Source organism: Dasypus novemcinctus, chromosome 1 (genome assembly GCF_030445035.2).
Source record: "Dasypus novemcinctus isolate mDasNov1 chromosome 1, mDasNov1.1.hap2, whole genome shotgun sequence".
Taxonomy (NCBI): Eukaryota; Metazoa; Chordata; class Mammalia; order Cingulata; family Dasypodidae; genus Dasypus; species Dasypus novemcinctus.
This window is the reverse complement of record NC_080673.1, coordinates 114917916-114936917: the sequence shown is the minus strand read 5'-3', so window position 1 is coordinate 114936917 and position 19002 is coordinate 114917916. Positions and strand designations below refer to the sequence as shown.

General features: G+C 36.6%; 1 protein-coding gene across 3 annotated transcripts in view; it reads right to left on the bottom strand.

The window, feature by feature from the left end:
- Nucleotides 1-19002, bottom strand: part of FAM13A (family with sequence similarity 13 member A) — a 432557-nt gene that overhangs the window by 42644 nt on the left and 370911 nt on the right. For all 3 annotated transcript variants that reach the window (XM_071215588.1, XM_004480543.5, XM_058295541.2), the window contains 3 exons: nucleotides 16805-16991; nucleotides 1197-1270; nucleotides 770-812 (listed from right to left, as the gene is read on the bottom strand). In XM_071215588.1, coding sequence (XP_071071689.1) covers nucleotides 770-812; nucleotides 1197-1270; nucleotides 16805-16991 — 304 coding nt within the window. The remainder of the gene's footprint in view (nucleotides 1-769; nucleotides 813-1196; nucleotides 1271-16804; nucleotides 16992-19002) is intronic.

The window sequence follows — 19002 nt, the reverse complement described above, 5'->3', positions numbered from 1 at the left end:
GATTTTTTTATTTCTTTCTCTCCCCTTCCCTGCGACCTCCCCCCCCCCAATTGTCTGCTCTCTGTGTCCATTTGCTGTGTGTGTTCTGTGTCCATTAGCATTCTTGTCAGCAGTACCCGGAATCTATATCTCTTTTTGTTGTTTCATCTTGCTGCGTCAGCTCTCTGTGTGTGTGGTGCCACCCTGGGCAGGCTATGCTTTTTTCACACGGGACAGCTCTCCTTACGGGGGGCACTCCTTGCGTGTAGGGCTCCCTATGCGGGGGACACCCCTGCGTGGCATGGCACTCCTTGCACGCATCAGCACTGCACATGGGCCAGCTCATCACACAGGCCAGGAAGCCCTGGGTTTGAACCCTGGACCTCCCATGTGGTAGGTGGACGCTCTATCCATTGAGTCAAATCCACTTCCCCCTATAATCTATTATTTTCTGCCATTTCTATTCTCTTTTCTCATCTCCTTAATAAACTACTGGTCTCACTAAACCGACATGTTCTTAAACTCTTTTATGTTACATAGCCAAGAACCTAGAGGAAATCTGGCAACATCTTCACAAATAAAATAAAAGAATTTCAAAAGCAAAATAATGGATGTCCTATGATTTCTCAAATAATATTTAGGTCTGGATATTTAACTTTCTAACCAGTCACAGCTCTATCATTTATTTTATTATCCCTTATTAGCAGGCTAATAATACTTCATATGTATATACTTAATTAATGTATGAACAGCCCTGCCATAACCACAGTCTCATTTCTTAGCTACTCACCTCAAAGTGCTGGGTACGCATACCATCTTTTTCATTTTCTTTACTAAAAACAATAGCAACAACAATAAAATATAATGAATTGTCAGTTTGCCTTGTAACAATGCTTTTCATCCACTATTATGATTTAATTAATTTATAAAATGAATTGAATAACTTTAAACCAAATATAATAAAACTTAAAATCAAAATAATGTAATTAATCAAAATAAAACAAAACCATAACACAAATACAAATATGGTTGTTCACCTTTAATAGCAACATGGCAGATTTTCTATTCCAATCATGCTTCTTGCTATAAAATAGTTTTGGTCAACAGATAATTCTTTAATTCTCTTCTTCTTAATTCTCATAGTATACACTATAGAAAGTGAAAAAAAATCTTTTTATATTCCTGATAAAAATGTGAAGAAAAAATTCTAAACTTACCTTTCATCAGACATCAGTTCATCATTGGGTCCAGTCCTTTCTGTAGGTTGTGGGGAATTGAGACCCTCCATATTCTGTAATAAAGCAAATCATTGATTGCCCAGCAGGAATGGTAAGAAATATGCAGCAGCAGACCCTCTTTTCCAAAGGTAGGAAAGTCAGATAAAATGCAGATGTAAACAAATTCCAGTCCTCATACATGCTTCTTGCACAAATGTTTATGCTATGCTTTATCATCCCTTTAATGAGGATATCTGGAAGCATCCCAGAAATGGTAGTTGTGCTCGATAATATCCTTGTTAGGTATTAACTACACTTTATAGATAAACACAGTAAAATCCATATTTTCATAAAAAACCAGAGGGACATTAGAACTAGAATTGAGAAATCTGACCTCAAACCTAAATAACTTTCACTGCATAAATAACTTTTCAGTACATATTGCCAGTGTAATCTGGGATAATATGTAAATAGTAAGCTGTAAAACATCCCTAAAAAGAAATGGAGTTCTCTGAAGAATCTTTTCTTTTATCAATACTTAATGTTAATTTTTATATTAGCTATATATAAAGAGGAAATGTACTTTGAATAATATGAATTTCAGGCTTATCAGGAGGAATATTTTTTTTAAAGATTTATTTATTTATTTAATTCCCCCCCTCCCCTGGTTGTCTGTTCTCTGTGTCTATTTGCTGCATCTTGTTTCTTTGTCCACTTCTGTTGTCGTCAGCGGCACGGGAAGTGTGGGCGGTGCCATTCCTGGGCAGGCTGCACTTTCTTTCTCGCCGGGCGGCTCTCCTTACGGGGCGCACTCCTTGCGCGTGGGGCTCCCCTACGTGGGGACAGCCCTGTGTGGCAGGGCACTCCTTGCGCACATCAGCACTGCGCATGGGCCAGCTCCACACGGGTCAAGGAGGCCCGGGGTTTGAACCACAGACCTCCCATGTGGTAGACGGACGCCCTAACCACTGGGCCAAGTCCGTTTCCCAGGAGGAATATTTTAAAGATAATTTTGATGACTGTCTCTGAAAATACAGTCAGTGCTTTCTAAATGCAATTCAGAGCACAGAATTAGTAAACCACACCCATGAAGAAGGGTATACAAACACACAAACAAGAGCACATTTAAATTCAATAGACTCAAAATATAACCGATTTGGAAAATCTGGCCCTGAATTTCACTAAACTTAAAGATAAAACTGTTTTAAAAGAACTTCACATATGTTCTACTCACGCTGTATCTTAAAAATAACATATATTGTAGCAATATGTGTTAATCTACATATTAGTAACCTCCCATAATGAAAACCCCTTTACAAAGTAAATCTAGTTAAGCTTCACAATAAACCTTGAAATCAACATGCAAAATAAATGATTAAAGTATGTATTAATATATATAAAATAGAAAACCAATCTTTGGCTTGGTAGATGGATAAATTATTTTCAATTTATATTGATTTGGACTTGTCTAGGATTCTGAAAGTTTGAAGCCCTAGGCTGTATCAAAGAATAGGAACAAATGGGAGACAGCATAACATAATGGTTATCATAATAGTTCTGCAGTCAAAATGCTTAGGTTCATACCCTAGATTCATCATTTATCAACTCTATGACCCTACTTGAGCCTCCATTTCTTCATTTGGGAAATGGAGATGGCAACAATATTTAACATAGGGTTGTATGAAGGTTAAATGAGAAATAAGATAATATATGTAAAGCACCAGAATAAAGCCTGGTATATTCAATAACTATCAGCTGCTGTTGTTGATATTATTATTTAATCTGCACCCCCCCCACACACAAGCTTTTTGCGTGCTGTCTGCTCTCTGTCCATTCACTATGCGTTCTTCTGTGTCTGTATTTGTTTTATTTCCCCTCTTCCCCTTGTGGCTTGCTTGCTGTCTGTTCTCTGTGTCTGTCACTGCACTCTTCTGCGTTTTTGCTCGTCTCCCTTTTTGTTGTGTCACCTTGCTGAGTCGACTCTCCATGGTGCTTGTGGGCTGGGCGGCTCTCCCAATGTGCAGTTGAGCCGCCTTCACAAGTAGGCCCCAGGACGCAAACCCAGGGCCTCCCGTATGGAAGACAGGAGCCAACTGATTGAGCCATAGCCGCTTCTGATATTATTATTTTTATTTTTATTTATTTATTTATTTTTTTTCAACATTAAATGTTTTATTTATTTATTTATTTTTAAAGATTTATTTATTTATTTAATTTCCCCTCCCTCCCCTGGTTGTCTGTTCTTGGTGTCTATTTGCTGCGTCTTGTTTCTTTGTCCGCTTCTGTTGTCGTCAGCGGCACGGGAAGTGTGGGTGGCGCCATTCCTGGGCAGGCTGCACTTTCTTTTCACGCTGGGCAGCTCTCCTCACGGGCGCACTCCTTGCGCGTGGGGCTCCCCTACGCGGGGGACACCCCTGCGTGGCAGGGCACTCCTTGCGCGCATCAGCACTGCGCATGGCCAGCTCCACACGGGTCAAGGAGGCCCGGGGTTTGAACCGCGGACCTCCCATATGGTAGACGGACGCCCTAACCACTGGGCCAAAGTCTGTTTCCCTGATATTATTATTTTTAAAGCTCAGAAATCTTTGAGGAAAATATTTACTTCTATTTTTCCATAGTTCAGGTGGTGTTACAGGAAAAACAGTGTTCCTGTTTGCCATTAGAATACTGAACATCAATATATAAACTTAGATTATAATTAGATAATTTTATAATAGACCTAAGAAAAAATGGCATCCATTAAACCAAAGCATTACTGCTCTTTTTACCTGGATATGATCTTCCTGATAAAGAGGGGTATATCTATGACAAAGAATCTTTGTTTCCATTGGCAATCTTTAACAGATCATTAAATCTTCAGTGAAAGATCTAGTGCAATAGTATTAGGTTTCCTAGAGTTCTGAAACAAATTCTTTTAAACTACATTAGGGAAAGCACAATCCTCTACCTTCAGATAGTTTTAAAAGTGTCAATGAAATAATACATTTATAATTATATGCAAATGCCTATTTCAGAAGATATAAAAATCTTCAAATTAAGGCTCAGAAATCTTAAGAATAAGACAGAACAGAAAAGAAGAGCATAACAACAGAATAGAAATGTAGAGATATTTCAATAAAGATGATAGAAGATTTTTTTCCTTAACAGAAGGAACCAAAATATATTTGACATAGGTTTTCAGAACATAGAAAAATTTAGGTTATACACAGAAAGGTTTTGCAAAAGACAGTTGAGAAATGTGAGGAAACTTAGTTAATCTCTGGGAGTGAAACAAATAGCAGCTTCTTAGATTCTTTTTAAGTGTTTGATCCATGTTTAAGAACTCTTCCAAGGTCTGAGTTTTCAAAGATGTAATTCATAAAGGGTGACTTTCAATATTTTTCAATATTCCTCTTTAAAGCTTTAAAATAATTCCAACTGTCATGTTGTTCACACATTTCAGAATGTTGAATATTCATGACCTTGTTTCATTAAAATGACACGTGAATACAGAGTGTTCCTTTGCTAAACTAGCTAGGTTGTACCAATACCTTTTGGAAAGAGAACAGATGAAGAATGTGTTACAACTCTCAAAGTACTCCAATTTTTTCAGAATGAAACTAACAAGAGTAGAAAGATTTATGAGTGTGGTAACAAAACTACCCATTTCCATAGAACAAAACTTAAATATCTTATAAATTCTGATTTCCATCCTTTGTCTAATGTTCAGGGAGGGAAGACTGCATTAAAGAAATAGATCAGAAATTCTCCCACTTCACTGAAATATGGAAAAGGAGAAAAGTATGTACAGTCAAAACAACTGGTGAGAGCTCTGCCTGATCAAGATGGGGGAGTGAGGAGCTTCAGGGCGTCCCCCTGTAGAGGCTTTGAACAACCACAAAGAACTGGCAGGGACATCTTTTCAAAGCTCCAGAAAACATTTAAAGGACTGCAGTAATACGGTGAATGTCAAAATAAGAAAAAGGCTACTTAAAAGCAGTAGGATCATATGGCCAAGAGTCAACAAAAGATTAAAAACATTGCAAAAAACCAAGGAAGTAATGGCCCAGGCAAAGGAGATTAAAGCACTAGAAACTATCAATGAAGAGGATCAGACCCAGGATGTTCGAGACAAAATTTTCTTTTAAATCATCCTAAATATGCTCAAAGAGCTAAAAGGAAACATGGACAAAGAACTATAGGAATTCAGAAAAGTGACAGATAAACATAAAGAAAAAATCGATAAAGACATAGAAAGTATGAAAAGGAACCCAACAGAGCTGAAGACCACAGTAACAGAAATAAAAAATGTCCTAGAAGTGTTCAACAACAGATGGGAACTGGCAAAAGAAAAAATCAGAGAATGTGAAGGTAAGACAGTTGAAATCATACAGTCCGAGGACCAGAAAGAAGAATGAAGAAAAATGAACTGAGCCTGAGAAACCTATGGAGCACTATAGAGCATACCAAATATTTATTGTGGAATTCCAGAAGAAAGAAAGACAGGAATATACACATTCAAGATGTTCAATGAACTCTAAGGAGGATAAACCCATAGATGCCCACACCGTGCCAGGGTATAATCAAACTGTTGAATACCAAAGTTAAAAAATTCTTAAAGCTGCAAGAGAAAAGTAAGGTGTCACACACAAGGGGGTCTCAATAAGACTTAGTTTGCCAAAGCCTACTGATGCAAAGTATTAGAAATGGGTTGGCTTTTTTTTTTTAAAACAAATTTATTGATACAAATTATATAAAGCAAAAATTCATCCAACAATCAACCAATGGTATTTGGTATAATTATATAGTTGTGTGTTTATCACTTCAGTCATTTTTAGAGCATTTTCATTATTCCAATAATAATAATAAACAAAAAACAAACCAAAAAAACCCCATCACCTCTCAATTCTGTTTCCCCTGCCTTACATAGCTGCTATTCTGTTTCCTTCTCTCTAGTATATATGTATTTATATTTTGTAAAAACAGTTATATATACAGTATCACCCATATTCATATTTTATGTTATATTTCACTATATCATACAGTCCCATGTTACATTTTTTAGCTTTACTTCTAGTAATATACATGACCTTAGATTGACCCGACCAACCACTGTCATACCCATATAAATAGCTCTGCTAGTTCCAAACACGATGATGTGCTTTTTCCATTTCTATTCATTTCCAAAAATTTACAAACAACCTTCTTACCAATTCTGCACAGATTCACCCTCAGCTTTCCATTCTCTATCTTCATTCGATTTTCTGGTGACCTATATTCTAATTATTAACTAATTCCACGAGTTGACACAATACATTTAGTTCATAATAGTGCCATCAAGACAGTATTTGTCCTTTTGTGTCTGACTAGCTTCACTCAACACAGTGTTCTCCAGGTTCATCCATGTTGTCATATGCTTCATGACTTCATTTCTTCTCGCCCCTGCATAATATTCCATCATATGTATACATCACAATTTGTTTATCCATTCATCAGTGGATGGACACCTGGGTTGTTTCCACTTTTGGCAATCATGAATAATGCTGCTATGAACATGGGTGTGCAGATGTCTATTCCTATCATTGCTCTCAGTTCTTCTGGGTACCTAGTAATAGTATTGCAGGGTGACATGGCAAGTCTAAATTCAACTTCCTTGGGGACTCCCAGACAGTCCTCCACAGTGACTGTACCATTCTACATTCCCACCAACCGTGAGTAAGTGTTCCTCTCTCTCCACATCCTCTCCAACATTTACAGTTTTTTGACTTTTTAATAGTGGGCAGTTTAATAGGTGTAAAATGATATTTCATTGGAGTTTTGATTTGCATTTCCTTAATTGCTAGTGATGCTGAACATTTTTTTCATGTGTTTCTTAATCATTTATATTTTTCTTTGGACAACTGTCTTTTCAAGTCTTTTGCCCATTTTTTAATCAGGTAGTTTGTCTTTTTATTTTTGAATTATATGATCTCTTTATATATCACTGATATTAAACCCTTATCAGATATATGATGTCCAAATATTTTCTCCCATTAAGTCAGTTGCCTTTTCATACTTTTGACAAAGCCCTTCGAGGTGCAATAGTGTTTAATTTTGAAGAGGTCCCAGTTAACTAATTTTTCCAGTTAACTAATTTTGTTGCTCATGTTTTGGGTGTTGGTTGAAGAAATTACAACTTACCACAAGATCTTGAAAATGTTTTCCTACATTTTCTAGGAGTTTTATGGTTGTTGCTTTTATGTTTAGGCCCTTGATGCCTTCTGAGTTAATTTTTGTATAAGGTGTGAGATAGGGGTCTTTCTTTCTTTTGGATATGGATAACCAGTTCTCCCAGCATCATTTGTTGAATAGACTCTTCTGGCCCAGCTGGAAGAACTTGACCACCTTGTCAAAAATCACTTGACTATAGATGTGAGGATCTATTTCTGAGTTCATGATTCAGTTCCATTGGTTATTCTTTCTGTCTTATGCCAGTATCATCATGTTTTTATAACTGTAACTAAGTAATAAATTTTAAAGTCAGGAAGTGAGAGTTCTCCAACTTTGTTCTTTTTTAAGACATTTTGGCTAATTAGGGTCCTTTACCCTTCCAAATAAATTTGTTAATTGGCTTTTCCATTTCTGCAAAAAGGCGGTTGGGATTTTTATTGGGATTACATTGAATCTGTAAATCAATTTGGGTAGACTTGACATCTTAACAATGTTTTGACTTTCAATCCATTAATATGGGAAGTCCTTCCATTTATTTAAGTCTTCTCTGGTTTCTTTTAGCAATGTTTTATTTTTAAAGCATATTACTTACGAATGTGCTCTGTGAGCCTGTTCTCTTGCAGGCGTCATACTTAAGTGATCCTCAAGTCCTCTCCCAAATGGCAGAATCAAATGTGGTGGAGCTCATTTTTTCTGTGTGTTTATCTCTCATTTGCTGGTTACATCAGACCCAGCAAGAGGGAGGAGAGTCAAGCTGGCACATGCCTCACTGACATAGTTCAATCAAAAGGGTCTCAAACCCACAGGAATGGATTAGTTAAAAAACATAATTATTCTGTTTCTGGCATCATAAAAGAATATGAAACTGTCAAATACTACCCTCTGAATCCCCAAAGACATGTTCCTTCCATATGCAAAATACAGTCATTACATCACAAAACTTCAAAAACCTTAAATCACTCTAAGTAGCAATCAGTTGTAGGCATGTGATTTGTCTTGGGGCAGAATTTCCCTCTGGCTATAGACCTACAAACCTTAAAAAACATGTTATCTGCTGCCAATATATAAAGAAGGGACAGTCACATGATAAACATTTCCCTTACTATAAGGATAAATTGGAAGGAAAACAGGCATCAAGGGTCCCAAACAGTTCTGAAAACCTGCAGGGCAAATGCCGTTAGATTTTAAAGTCTGAGAGTCTTTCTTAGAACAACAGTTTCTTCTCCTTGGGGCCTCGTGGGAGCCTACCCCTTCCACAGGCTTGCACAATGGCCACCTTTGTGGTGGCTGAGCGCCAAACCTCACCCTCCAGGAGCATTGGAGTGACAGCCACACTTTCCCCAATTTCTGGGGGGACAGTCTCAACCCCTTTAGTACAGTGGGGTGGTGGCAACATTCTCCATAATCTTTGGCATACAGGCCCAACCCCCTCCGAAGACTGGGATAGTGTCCTAAGACTCTCTCATCTTTGGGGAATGTGTTCCACCCTCCCTGTAGCCTGGGGTAGCCTAACTCTGTCTGAATAATGGACTGGAAGATCCATCCTCTTCAAATGCTGGGAAAAACTCATCCTTCCCGCACACATGGGTAAGATTCGTCTCTTGCCCAAGAAGATGCCTTCAGTACTGAGTTCAGCTTACTCCTGAAGCTATTCTTCCTTCAATCTCTCCCCTCCCTATCCTTTTTAGTCCAGAATGGCAGTGATTTTGTTTATAAAGATCTTGCAAATAACTTATTGGTTTAGCATGCAGTTCATAGGGGTCCAAGCCATCAGACAGGAAGTTTCCACAAGTCCTTCCTGGATAACTGCATTTCCAATACTGATTTGCATTGAAATGGTTCCCTGTTTCCAAGTTGAGTTAAGTGCTCACATGGGGCACAATCCTCTAGGGGCTTGTTTTCTGAAAGTTTAGAATTTCCCAAATCATCAATCTCTGTTTTTTTTTGTGTCCAGGAGTACAGTTCTCAGCTTATTTCTTTCCTCTCACATTTTTCTATAAGCTGCAAAGAGAAGCCAGTCGGCATTTTCCACATTTAATTTGGAAATCTCAACTAAATGTCCAAGCTCATCATTTTCAAATTCTGTCTTCCCTCTAACATCAGGAATCAATTTTGCCATGTTTTCTACAACTTTAAAACAAGGATTACCTTTCTTCCAGTTTCCAATATTAGTTTCATCATTTCTTTCTAAGGCTTATCAGAACTATCTTTAGCATCTGTATTTACCAATGGTCTCTTCAAAGCAACCTTAGCCTTTTCTATCAAGCATCTCACAATTTCTCCAAAAAACACTCCTTACCCATTTATAAAATTATTCCAACATTTTTGGTATTTATAAACAGCACGACGCCCACTCTCCTGGTACCAATTTGTCTCAGTTTACCAAAGGCTGCTGATGCAAAGCACCAGAAATGGGTTCACTTTTATAATGTGAATTGTATTTGGAATAAAAGCTTACAGTTCTGAGGCTGTGAAATTAAGGTACCATCAGAGATGCTTTCTCATCAGCTAATGGTAATCCTGGCATAATGCCATGTAGCAATCAGGCATATGGCAGGGCTCATCTCCACAGCCTTGAACCCATTCCATGGGTCCAGACTTTTGGGGGCTTCATGTTTAAGCAATCCTCGAGTCCAGTCTCAAATGGCAGGATCAAAAATGGTGGAGCTCCCTCTTCCAGTGTGTCTTTCTCTGTCTCCGTTTATATCAGACCCAGCAAGAGGGAGGAGACCCAAGCTGGCAAATGTCTTACTGACCTAGTCCAATTGTCTCACACCCAAAGGAATGGATTAGTTAAAAAACACAATCTTTCTCTTTTTTGGGATTCATAAATTAATTTCAAACTGTCACAAAGACTAAGTGTCAATTTCTCATCAGAAACCATGGAGGCAAGAAAGCAGTGGGAAGAGATATTGAAAGTGCTGAAAGTGAAAAATTGCCATCCAAGAATTCTACGGTAAATCTGTCTTTCAGAAATGTGGATGGGATTAAGACATTCTCAGATAAACAAAGCTGAGGAACTTCACTAGACTAGCCTGAAAAGAAATGCTAAAGGGAGTTTTATGGGTTGAAAAGAAAGGACACCAGACACTTCACTGAAGCCACATGAAGAAATTAAGATCTTTGGTAAAGATAATGACATGAGTAAATATACTACCAGTAGGTTGGTAACTCCATTTTTTATTTCCTATGGGATCTAAAAGTCAAATGCATAAGATGTAATGGCAAATCAGTGGTTTTGAACTCATAATGCATGAACATGCAATTTGTGACAAGGACTACATAAAGGTGGGGGGATAGTGAAAGTATACTATTGAGGTTAAGCTGGTAGCAAAGCAAATGAAATTGTTACAGATTTCTCATTAAATTTAGGCCCCATGGTAACCACAAAGAAAATATCAGAGAACATACAGATTCACAGAGACAGAAATTAGAGTACTGGTTACAGGGGTAAGGGGCAGGGGCAATGGGGATTTAATACAAACTGTGTGAAAGGTTTCTGTTTGGGGTGAAGGGAAAGTTCTAGTAGTGGATGGTGGTGAGGGTACAGCAATAATGTGAATGTGATTGGTCCCACTGAATGGTGTGCTTTGAGGGGTTAGGATAGGAAGATTTATATTTTACATAGAGTTTCCAAAATTAGAAGGAAAAATAATCTAAAGAGATAATGACAATTAAATGCAATACATGATTCTGGTTGGTATCTAAGAATGGAGGTGAAAAGACTCAAAAGGGTATTATTAGGACATAAGAAAAAAATGGAATATAGAATGTAAGCTTTATATTAATGTTGATTTTCTTGAACTTGGTAATTGCACTTAACGTGATTATGTAAGTGAATATCCTTGTTTATAGAAAATGTACACGGAAGTATTAAGTGTTCAAGGATCATAATGGGTGTAAACTTCTCTCGAATCTTTAGAAGACAGGACGAAAGAAAAGAAAGAAAGAAAGGAGAGAGAGAGAGAGAGAAAAACAGAAAGAGACAGAGAGAGAGAGAAGACAAAGGTGGCAAAATGTTAAAATTGGTGGATCTGGGTATTTGGGAAGGTGGGAATACATCCGAGTTATGTCTATGAGGTTTGTATTATTTTTGCATCTGTACTTAAAGTTTGAAACTATTTCAAAATAAAAAGTTAAAAAATTAACTGCTGAAACACAGAAAGCTTGCATTGTATAAGAAGTATGTTACCAAACTTCCAGATGTGCTGGAGTTGCTAATAAAATCAGTCTTTTGAGAAAATACTGACTCATTGTCTTTTGAAGCCTTGGAACTCTTATGTTTCAAATACTTCTCCAGGTGTCATAAAACAGTGATTCATTAATGTTTTTAATTATTAAAAGTTAAAGTAATATAATTACATAGAAATGTTTTATCACATTAGCTTTTGTTTTAATTACTCTTCTGAAGTTAAAATTGTTTAAAGGTAATTAAAAATATAGAATAGATTATGATTTTAAGTATACTTTAATGAAAATGCTTTTGGCATTATATATTTTTTACTTGATAAAGCCTAATTTATTATCCATAAAATTTTGACTTGTATTAAGTCCAATTAGTGACTTTCAAAAAAGATTTGCACGACTGAATTATTTCCACAATTTCTGAGTGACAGAGGGAACTGAATTTTAAAAACTACCTTCCTCAGTTATATAAATAACCTCAAATCCTTGATAAAGTTAGCTTCAGACTGGAATTGATTTTCAATTCTTATTATTTTGCTCTGTGCTTTGGCACTCAAAGCCTGGCTCAAAACCTTTTGACCACTGAAACTTTGAAAATGCTTGGAGCAAAGAAAAATTTGTCTTTTAAAACTGTAAAATGCTGACAATGCTTTTATAAAGGACACTACAAAATGACTTCTCTCAATATACAAAATAACTCAATCTGGAGGCTGCATGGAATGCTGCCAGTCAAAACAGGTTCATTATTCTAACCTTGAGCTCTAAGAGAAGGTGAACATTTGATATATTCTTTTTTAACAAATGATTAATGGCAGATTGAATTCCCTTTCATACCCTTTTGTACATTTTATGTCTTACTGCTTAAAACTGCATAAGCTAATCTATATTAAAAAAGAATAATGGTATGATAAAAAGACAATGGAAGAGCCTACAGCTGCTGCTAGCTACCCACCCAAACCCATTCAATGTTTCTCCCATAGTAATGAGGTAACATATGTCCAGCAATTATACATTTCCCAGCCTCTTGTGTAATAAGGCCATGGGACTAACTTCTCTCCAACAGAGTGCAGGAAGTGATGAGTGTGGCTTCAAGACCTGGTCAAGTAAATGACCTACCAGGCACATTCCTTGATGCTCATCCCCAGAATGCAATGGAAGCTACTTGATGAAAATGGAAGAGATGCAGTTGGCATATATCCCTAGAACAGTGTGGCAAAAGTAGGATAACAGTGTGGGAGTGTGGCAAAAGTAGGATTATTGGATAAAATACAGGACTGTGTTTCAGCTTTTGATTCAAAGGGCTAAACTGTCCTGGAGAGGAAGTTTTTGGAGACAGACAATTTTCTAGGCCAATGGAAAGGAGCCAATGGAGAGGAAGAAATTAAAAACGTGTGTGTGTACATTAGTTTGTATGCATGTATGGGCTGCGGAATGGATGCAGAAAACAGAATGTTGAAGGATACTTCTAAACCTTAGAAGTCAACTTCAGAATTCAGGAAAATCATGTTTTCATTTGAGTAGGTAAAAAAATAAAATGGGTGGATATCCAGAGAAATTCTGAAGCAGGGTGAGGGAAGTTGTTGAAACACAAGCTGGCTGTCACAGTTCTTCAAAGGAAAGCAGGAGATACGGTTTTCTTACCAGAGTGACTGAAGGGTCCAGGTGTGAGCTAGGAGTTTAAGGAGAGTTTTATTAGAGGTAAAACAGTAATCTAAAGCTCTGAATGGGCCCTCACTACTGCTAACTCTTGAGCTCTGAATTATTTGCTGTCTTTGTCTCTGCTGGCGATGTTACCTGCAAAAGGACAAAGGATAAAGTACCTGGACTGTTCTCACTTCAGAGATAACCATATCTGTAAGATACTTTTCTAGGTCTTCATCATATTCTCCTCTTTAGCTGTGTTGTGGGCTAGTGAGATCATTATGAAATTGTTAATCACAGTCTTCAGTTATTCTATTTCCTCTGGAGAATAGCTTCTGCTCTCATCTTCCACCAAAACCATTTTTATTAAGTGCACTAATAATTTCCACCCTGCTAAATCCAATGGTCAAACTCTCAGTCTTCTACTTGCCCAATCATGAGAGCCTCTCTCTTCCTTGAAGTATCTGGTTCCCTTGGCTTCTAAGACACTAAACTGACCTGGTTTTCCTTCTACTTTTTTGGTTGCCCCTTCTTGGTCTCTTTTGCTGGTACCTTCTTATTTTGCCATCCCCTAAATGCTGATGTGTCTCAGGTCTCAGTCCCTGGGCTACTTCTCTTATTGCTCCACGAGTTACCTCATCCTACGTCAGACTTTAAATATCATATGAAAGCTGATGAATCCCATGTTTGTATTTCCACCCTATACATCTTTACTGAACTCTGGACCCCAAAATCCAATTGTCTCCCTGATATCTCCTCTTACATATCTAATGGCAGCTTGGTCTTAACGTAGCCAAAACTGAATCTATGCTAGTACTCCTAAAACTCCTCCTCTCTGTCTTCCCCATCTCTGTAAATTGGCAACACCAGTCTCCTAGATCAAAAACCTTCGAGTCATCCTTGACTCCTCTCTTACTTGTATAACCCACATCTCATCTGTCAGCAAATCTTGTCAATTCTTCCTTCCAAATATCCAGAATCCACCCACTTCTTACCCTCTACCTCATGGTCACTGCAATGACAACCAGGAGGCGCCATTCACATTTCATCGATGGGAATGGTGCCCCGGAGTCGTGCAGCGTACAGCCTTCAAGGCTGCATGTGCTGCTCTGACGTCATCTTGCTTCAAACCACCATCATTGTAAATCTAGAATACTGCAGTAACTTCCTAACTGGTCTCCCTGTTTCTGCCCTTGCCTGCATATTTTGTGCTCTGAACATGTAGCCAGACTGAATTAAAGTAAAAGCCAGACCATGTCACGCCAAAGAGTTCCCATCTCACTCAGAGAAAATGACAGCATCTCGACAAGTCTCTAATTAATCTGCCCTTCCCTCTGCCCTTCACTTTGTTCACTGCTTCCAACCTCATTTGTGGTTCCTTGGACATTCAGGATAAACACTTGTTTCAGGCCCTTTGTACTTGCTATTTCTTCTGAACAGCTTGTTGGCTCACTTCACCTAGATCTTTGTACTAAAATGTCAAATTCTCAGTGTGGTCTCCTCCAACCATCTTATCTAAAATTGCAACGCCTGCCCTCTTACTATTCCTGTCCCCATTCCCTGCTTTATTTGTCCTAGTATTTATCACTAACATATTTTATGTTATATTTATTTACCTTATTTATTGTCTTTTTTACTATAATGCAAGTTCCATGAGGGCAAAAACTTTTGCTTGTTTTCTCAATGCTATATGCTATATCTCTAAGACCTAAACTATTTCCTGGCATACAGAAGACATATAATTACATATAATTCTATTTCTTTTCAGCTATAGAAACAAATGTCTGGTCAGGGTGTAAAAACTTGAAATGGGATGGAAAAAGGTTTTGGAGGAAAATTGTAAAAAATAAAATGAGAAGGTTAAAAATAAGTGGGAAGTTAAAATGTACAACTTAACTTTTAGGATGTAAACTAAATACTAGACATTATTATGTTTCCCAATTCTTAGAATTTGAGAATTAGAAGAGACATCAGAGAAAACCCTTACTTTATAGATGAGGAAGTTTTTCTAAGTTGTGTTGGCAGTTTAAAATTATTAGTTGCAACAAAGACATGTTAGCTCACTTAACATATGACATGCACAATCCCAGAATGCAGAAATTGGCAACAATAATGGGGACAAATCCTTTCACACACTAAAAAATAAAAATGGGATCAGGATCTCCCATCCAAATGTTTTTAAACAAAGACTATGTCCATAATTTTACCAAACACATGTTATAAGGAATAAATGTACTTTCCCACTTTTATTGACTATTACCTCCTAGCTAATTTAAGACACTATTCCTGGTGGGGAAAAAATTGATATGTTAAGATGCTGTAAAAAGGAATTCAAACCGAGAAATATGTTCTTTTCAAGCTATAAAGTTGCATCCTGAAGTTCAGTCACTAAGTCTCTTTGATAGATAGGCAAATATTGGGCCAAATAAAGAACTAATGAAATTAGTATCTTTATTTTAAAATTTACTTTTCCCAAGAAACCAAGACTAAATAATCAATATTAAACAAAAAATAGTGAATATGTAATGGTTTCAAACTTTATTTTGTAAACTGTGTCAACCATGGGTCTGAGGTTGATGATTATTTCTGTTGGTTCTGGCTGATCCATTCATTTCTAGAAGCATCAGTACTATTGGGATGGGAAATCACATAAACATGTTTCCTCTAGATTTGTATTTAAGTACATTTATATAGGGCAGATGCAGAAATTGACAATGGGAAAATAGGTAGTCCATTAATTTTTGCTAAATGGTTGGAAAGCCTAGTATGGGGCTAAAAACTGGTCAGTAAAATAAAGTAGATCAGAGGACTACACACTGCCCAGTAAGAATGGATATTGCCTATTTTTACTAGGGACTCCAGGTCTTGTTACACTACAAAGTATATCCTCTGGGATTTTTCTGTGAATTTTTTAAAACTAAAGGTATTAGAAGGCAATCTTTGATTCTCACTTTTCAGAGAAAATGAAGCCTACAAAAAGATGCATATTAATACTTGTACTGAATAAACAGAAATATATTTAGTTTTGCCTGCAGCAAGTTGCAAAAAATATATATTGAATTAATGATCCAAGATTCAGGACTGAGACAATTGCATAGGATAATAATTTCTTTTTTTCCTAATTAATTTAGAAGAATATACTTTATAGAGTGTAGATTTGAAACCAAATTTCTAAACATGAAGAGTTTGCTGAGCGTCGTCTTCTTTGTATTTTTCTTTCACTTTGCTTGAAGTTCACTCATTAAAATTTTTTAATATATTCACATAGATTAAAAATATAGAATGGGGAAAATAGCAGAAATGCTTTATTGACAATTTTATTCAAAAAATAATATGATAAAATGCTCAAAAGAAAGATTAAGTTCAAACCAATTTGGATAACATGGGAATCAAAGTCTCAGCCTCAATTTTATATTTATAAAAAATAATATACATACAACAGTTAATTCTAAGACCTCTTTCAGAACTCATATTCTTTAATCCTGTGAAACTCAATCCTCTGAAATTATTTCTTATTTTTGAGAAGGCTAGGAAAAGAGACACAATTTCCCTAACTCACTTCTAGTAAATATTTTATAGAAATATTCACTTACCACAAGACCATTTTGCTTTTCATTGAGCTCAGAAAACTTGGTACTGGATTTCTGGCGTTTAGGTTTGCTCCTTTCTTCAAGATAGCCAGAACTACTTTCATGTAATTTTTCCATTTCCTGCACATTCAAAATACAATCACCAAGGTTGTTGAACTCAGACAGGATATTTTCTTTGTTGACAAGTCCCCTTGAATTGGGAAAAAAAAAAGTTTAATTTTATTTTAGAAAGTAAAAGGAGCATTTAATAATACAATGTCATAATAGTGCCAGGAAATTTCAGTTTGCATCTTTGAGCAAAATCTGAGTAGATTGCCACTCCTGAAACTACTTGATGCCAAATAAATCACATTAAAATACAAAGTATTCCTAGAGGCAAACTGGCAAGGGCTGTGTTTCTACCAGTGAACAGGTTTTGTACTTGGACCAAAAGCAATTTGTATTTAAACAAGAAGAATAGAGCATTACATAAAAATTCCATTATTCACAGGAGACTGTTTTTAATCTTATAAATTTTAAAATAAACTATTGTATGAAGAAAAATCGGAGAAGAAAATTTGGTGTCTTCTCTGGAATGGGACATACTGATTTTCCCAATGGTAAAAAAATATTTGACCATAGTAGAAATGCATTAAATATATTAAATCTCACGGAATTAGGTATCTTGATAGAAATAGGATAAATTAATAAAACCTGTAGAATCCAAAACTTTTGAACTGACATGCGGATTTGTTACTTACTAGTACAAGGAGTGCCAAGATGTCCTAGATGGCCTTCAGGATTTAGTTTTAGTAACAGATACAAATGTCACAATTACAGAATTTTCTTCATCTAATGTTCCTGACATAGTTTTAAGTATTTTAAACATCCCTATAAGATGGTTTCCACAAAATTAAATACTTAGCAAACTGTTTTTTAAATCTGTTATGGAGTAAATTAAACTATCAGTCTAGCACCTGCCCAAATTGCCATGACATGGGGAGATAAAATGAGTGAGGTTTTATTTCCTCATGGTATGACTAAGTTAATTCATTTCCCCATACCCTCAAAGCTGTATCTTGAAAAAAGTGAGCTTTAAAGATATAAGCAGACGAATATATTTTACTATTGGCTCAAAAATATCCATATATGAAAGCTGACTATTGATTCAGCAATCTAAATTCATATCCTGCCTTAGAAGGCTATCACGGAGGCAAAATTATGAATTAAATATTATCATATTTTCAGAGTTACACTATATTTAGCAATGTTTAACAATTTATATTTAATTTAGTCTTATAGTCCATAGCTTTTATTTTTTGTGTATCTATAACTTTTAATGTAAAATATATGTAGATTTAGTGAAGTTATATTAACGATGTATGCAACATTAATAAAAACATTCTAAATATAAAATAATTGAAGACAAAATGAAAAACTGATAGGGACTAACATACAAGCATATATATTCATTCAAAAACTCTTAAAATCTCCCCCTGCATTTACCAAAACACCTTCTGTGGATGCTGGAAAAGAATAGAGCTGAAGGGAAAGAAGATTGAAATAAGAGCCCTGGAAGAAGGAAGGTGAGTAAAAGTATGAGAGTACCTAGAATTAAGGCATGGATAGAGGGGTTGAAGGAAAGGATTACTGACCTGTGACTACACTGGAACAGGCAAAATTAATAGACCGATCTGAGGTCTAGGGAGATAAGGACCTTTCTTCTCCAAAGACCTTGAATTCTCAGAGAAGTGGCTCAGAGTGGGCCTGGATGGAGCACTCATGATCAGGAGGAGGATGCGAACCAAGGACACATGGAAGACACTTCTGAACACTTAAACCATGTTCCAAGGAGAGGAAGGCGAGCCTGTTTGTAAGCTACCTAGGCTATGTATAGTTTGTCCTCCAAGATTTCCTCACTCAATGCCAGCTGTGCTTTTGACCAGAATGAGTGTGTTATCAAGCAGTATACGTGGTGGTGAAAGGAATACTAGAGAAGACAATTTAAGAGAAAGGCTAGAGTTCCATGAGCAGGGTTTTTAGTGATTTGTCAGTCTCCATCATTCTCTGTCCCTTTCCATACCACCCCCACATTGATAGTAAAAAAATAATGAAGATAACATCTCAGAAACATCCCTAGACTTGGGAAACTATGCTTAAATTCTGCAGGAGAGGTTAGCCTGTGTTTTACGTTTCTCTGCCCTAGCTTGCTCCTGACCATT